The 4307-nt window shown below is 40.8% G+C and overlaps 1 protein-coding gene across 1 annotated transcript; it reads right to left on the bottom strand.

The window, feature by feature from the left end:
- Window positions 1-526: 526 nt before the first annotated feature.
- On the bottom strand, window positions 527-2609 carry LOC120251283 (formin-like protein 20). Its single transcript, XM_039259842.1, has 3 exons — window positions 2571-2609; window positions 1402-1625; window positions 527-1319 (listed from the first exon to the last, which is right to left on the bottom strand). Exons 1-3 carry the CDS (start codon window positions 2607-2609, stop codon window positions 527-529), a joined length of 1056 nt encoding a protein of 351 aa, XP_039115776.1.
- Between the last annotated feature and the right edge of the window lie 1698 nt (window positions 2610-4307).

The following is a 4307-nucleotide window of genomic DNA, read 5'->3' as shown; positions in this document are numbered from 1 at the left end:
GTTCGTAAGATGATAGTAATTTTATTTATTTTTTATAATTGATTTAAATTAAATAAAATTATTCAAATAGAAAAAACTAATATCGACAAAAATTTCATAGCCTAGCACTACTGATGATTTAAAAACCTTGAATTTAAATCCCATTCAATACAATAATGAATTTATAGATGCGGGTCTATGTAGCACAACTACGCAATTAATTTTTAAAAATACACATGTTCTTAATTATATTAAATATGCTGTATTTATGAAGGAAAAAAACATATAACCGTAAAAATTCAAAATTAAAGATATATATAAATAGAAAAGTCCTAATTTTCACTTAGTCAATGTGATAATAGTTTTCATATCTGATTTAAATTCAAACATTTAAAAACATAAATTAAAAAAAAATTAAAAATAATGAGAATTTTAATGTTCATTAGAGCTCATAAATTGGATTCCATGGAACCAAATCCTAAAAACAAGCACATAATAATTAATACAAACTCATGCTCAGAATGCAGCAAAGAAGGTCATGCTACAGCTAAGCTTGCCGGCCCACCAGCGGCGCCGGAGTATCAGTGGCAGGGCCAGGTGAACTTGCCTCAAAGTGGGCCCACCGGCAATGTCGGTGGTGGTCGGAGATGTTAGCTTCACTTGTTGGTGATGCGGCAGTGTTGCTAGAAGGAGTCAATGCAGTACTGTCGCCGGAGGATGGCGCCGGTGAGGTGGTGGTGGTGGGTGCAGCGGCAGACTTCGCCGGTGCCGGAGATGTTTTGTTGGCGCCGGAGCAGATTTGGATGATGGAGTTCTGATGTCGACTTTGTCGGTGCAGCTGCCTGGCTGCTAGACTTGGTCGGTGCAGCAGTGGTGGTGGTGGTTCCGGTCTTTGGTGGCGGTGCATTGGCCGGTGGAGATGCGGCGGCGGAGGCGGTGGTGGTGGTGGTGGTCGCCGTCTGGTGGTGGTGCATTGGTAGGTGGAGGTGCGGTGGTGGTGGGTGGTGGTGGTCCTATCTTGGATGACGTGCATTGGTGGGTGTGGAGATGCGGTGTGGTGGTGTGCCGGTGGTGGTGGTGGCAAGGAGTTGGGAGGAGGAGTGGCCGGAGAGCGGTCGGAGAAGAAGAAGATTGAGGTTTTCGATGCCGGGAGGGACGGTGATGTGATGTCACTGACCTTGGAAGAAAGTGAAAGGCCGGCATAAGGTTTCCGGTGAAGACTTTTGACGAGACGGCACCAATTCCGGCGCTGGGGACGGCGGAGCCGAAGGTTGACGAGCTCTCGCCTCTCCGGCGTCGGCATCACGGAGGAAGCTGGAGTTTTGCTGGCGGCAATGCCGCTGGATTGAAAAAGAGGCGGTGGAGGATAGTGGTTTTGCCGGAAAGCCGAGCTTGGCAGCGTCGAAGTAGCTCGAGGATTACATGGACGGAGAGAATGCGCTTTGACGACGCCGATAGGGCGGTGTCGGAGACTGCGTCAATGCCGGAGTCACTCCACGGCCAGGGATGGTTGTGGATTGGCGGGAGTTGATTTGATCGGCGACGCCGGTGACGGAGAGGAGGTCACTGAAGCTAAAGAGAAGTCCGGGTACTTGAGAGGATCTCGGTGATGCTGAAGGTGGCGGAGGTGGTGGAGGAGATGGTGGCTATTGAAGAAGCAAGGGTAATAATGTAATTTTCTCCATGATTTTGTTTTTAATTTTTAAAATTTTTGTTTATTTATTTATAATACACAATTCCATGGATGGTTTGAAAGGGAGAATGGGGTTTTGTATATACATGATTTTTAAAAGTTTCAAGGGTGAGGGATTTCTTTTGCGGAGAAGTTAAGGGAATGGTTTTGATGCTAAAATTAGTGATGAAATTGTTGTTAAGCTGAAAAAGTGAGATGCTAAGCTTGGTTGGGATTGTTTCTTGGCCACAATTTTGATTGGTAGGAAATTAGTGGAGAGGGTTAGAGAGGAAAAACATATGATAAAAATTTATAATTCTAAACTAATTTAGGATATTTAGATTTTTATTTTTAAAATTTGTTAAAACATAACAATACAATAAAACTTAGAACAAGTACTCATCGGGTACACAAACCACAAAATCAATTTCAACCATTGAATCAAAAAGAAAAATAAAATATCAACTCTCATGTTTGTAATTTCAGTTGAACTTTATGTTTATGTTTAATATATATATATATATATAACTCCAGACCTAGAAATACGAATCTCAAGCTGGGGATTAGCATTTATGTCAAATTTCGTGAAATCTATTCATGATATATAGCATTACTCTGCATTAAATGAGGAGGGAGTAAACCTATTCCACATAAGTTAACACTTCACTACAAAACTTGGCAACAAAGTGAGCTACATAATTAGTAGACCTTTCAACATAGTCCATAGAAACACCACTTATCTCTTGAAGGAGAGAGATACAGTTGTCCACAACTAAACTCAAATAGCAATCATCACCTTTGCTAGAGCTGATGGCCTAGAAAATACTCAACACATTGGGCTCTAGTTAGACTGCAAAAACCTTTAGCCTTGATCCAACAAAGGGCTTTGTTGAAGCCTTAGCACTTATTGATGTGGGACCTCCTTGGTAGTCACTTCCATGCACATTGCAGCCGCCATTGCACCTTCATAGTCGATGCACCAATACTACCAATGTAGAGAAAAATTGCGACAACACAATTGAATTTTAATTGTCCATGCTCCTGTTTCACCCATCGAGATGTACTACCCTTCTCGATTATGCCTAGCTTTCTATATTTGGAGTGTTAACATTATCGACCATTGGTTGACCACTCACACCGCACATCGCAAGGATACCAGGTGGGTTAGAACTTTTACACTTCCAAAGTATGTCATTGCGAGCCTTCCAAATACCCCAACAAACCATTATCAATCATTGTCATATAGCCACACTAGATTTGTTGTATTATTGGGAGAATCAATCCATAAACACCATGCATGGATGAACTATAACTGTTATCACTCTCAATGGCCAACATTATTAAACCATCAGAAAAGTCAGCAGAATATGCTCCATTGTTTCTCTAGCTAGACCACATATTGAGCATTGATCGTCATATAAGATTGGCTTGATCAATAGTTAAGCTAGGGTTGGCAGGAAAAATGAAGTTGCTCGCCAAACAAGATGTTTAATTTTAGAAGGTATCCTTGCAAGCCAAATATGATTCCATAGAATTTGGTTGGAGTCCAGTAATGACATAAGTTGGAGCACCTAGTACACACTTTTGACTACGAAAGTACCCTTGCAATATTCAAGACTCCAAACCCAATTTACCTCCCTTTGCCTTAAAGTTGAGAAGAATAGCTAGAATTCTCTTCATGTATATTCGAGTAGATTCATCATCTTTTTACATGTTAAGTACCCATGGATCCTTGAAGAGTTGTATACTGTCCCCGACGCCAACTTGCTAGTAATAACCCATCTCAATGATAAGTTGTACATTGAACAATACCCCCGCCCCACATAACTTAGTCAAGAAACCCTCTGTTTTTCAAAAAATGATGTGTGGGGAAAGTATCTAGCCTTGAACACTTAGGGCAAACAAGGAAGTCAACACAGTCAACAATCACCGCCATTGTTTAGCTAATACCACTCAATTGTGATCATAAAACCTTACGAATCCAAGCCTACCCTAAAGCTTTTACAAACGCACAATTTAGTCTTTGAGAGTCAATGGATAAATCTTCTGCCATGTCCCTTGGAACCCCACCAAAAGGAGTTAAGCATGTGTTCTAGCTCAGTGCATAAGGTGGTAGGGAGAAGATAGACACTCATAATATAATTTGGAATCACCTGAGCTACCATCTTCCACAAGACCTCCTATCATAGCCCTTGATAACAACTTGTTGTTTCAATCGTGAATCCACGCTCTTACTCTCCTTGATTAGAGCGAAATAGCCTTTTTACTCCATCACAGTGACGAGCATGGTGTCATGGATATACATCATTGGTATCTAGACTCATTCATACCTAGAATAGGTGAATGGTTTGCCCGCATTCCAACATAAGTATTTGCATTGTGTCTTATGCATGACTTCTAAAAATTCACTTTCTAGCTTGAGGCTTCTTCATATATCTTGAGAATAGATTAATCCATCGTCGCTTCCTTCACCGGGCCTCCAAAATAAAAAATGCATCGTCGATGAAGTTGTGAGTTATAGAAGGGACACATGTCCCGATCATATAATCATGCAATCTACTCGCTTTCTACTGTTAGAGCAAAGCTAATATTAGTTTGTTTAATCTTTATTTTAAATCTAAAAATAAACTAATACAAGTTTGTTGTTGATGTATGA

This window comes from Dioscorea cayenensis, chromosome 3 (assembly GCF_009730915.1).
Source record: "Dioscorea cayenensis subsp. rotundata cultivar TDr96_F1 chromosome 3, TDr96_F1_v2_PseudoChromosome.rev07_lg8_w22 25.fasta, whole genome shotgun sequence".
Lineage (NCBI taxonomy): Eukaryota > Viridiplantae > Streptophyta > Magnoliopsida > Dioscoreales > Dioscoreaceae > Dioscorea > Dioscorea cayenensis.
This window is presented reverse-complemented; position numbering and strand designations above follow the sequence as displayed.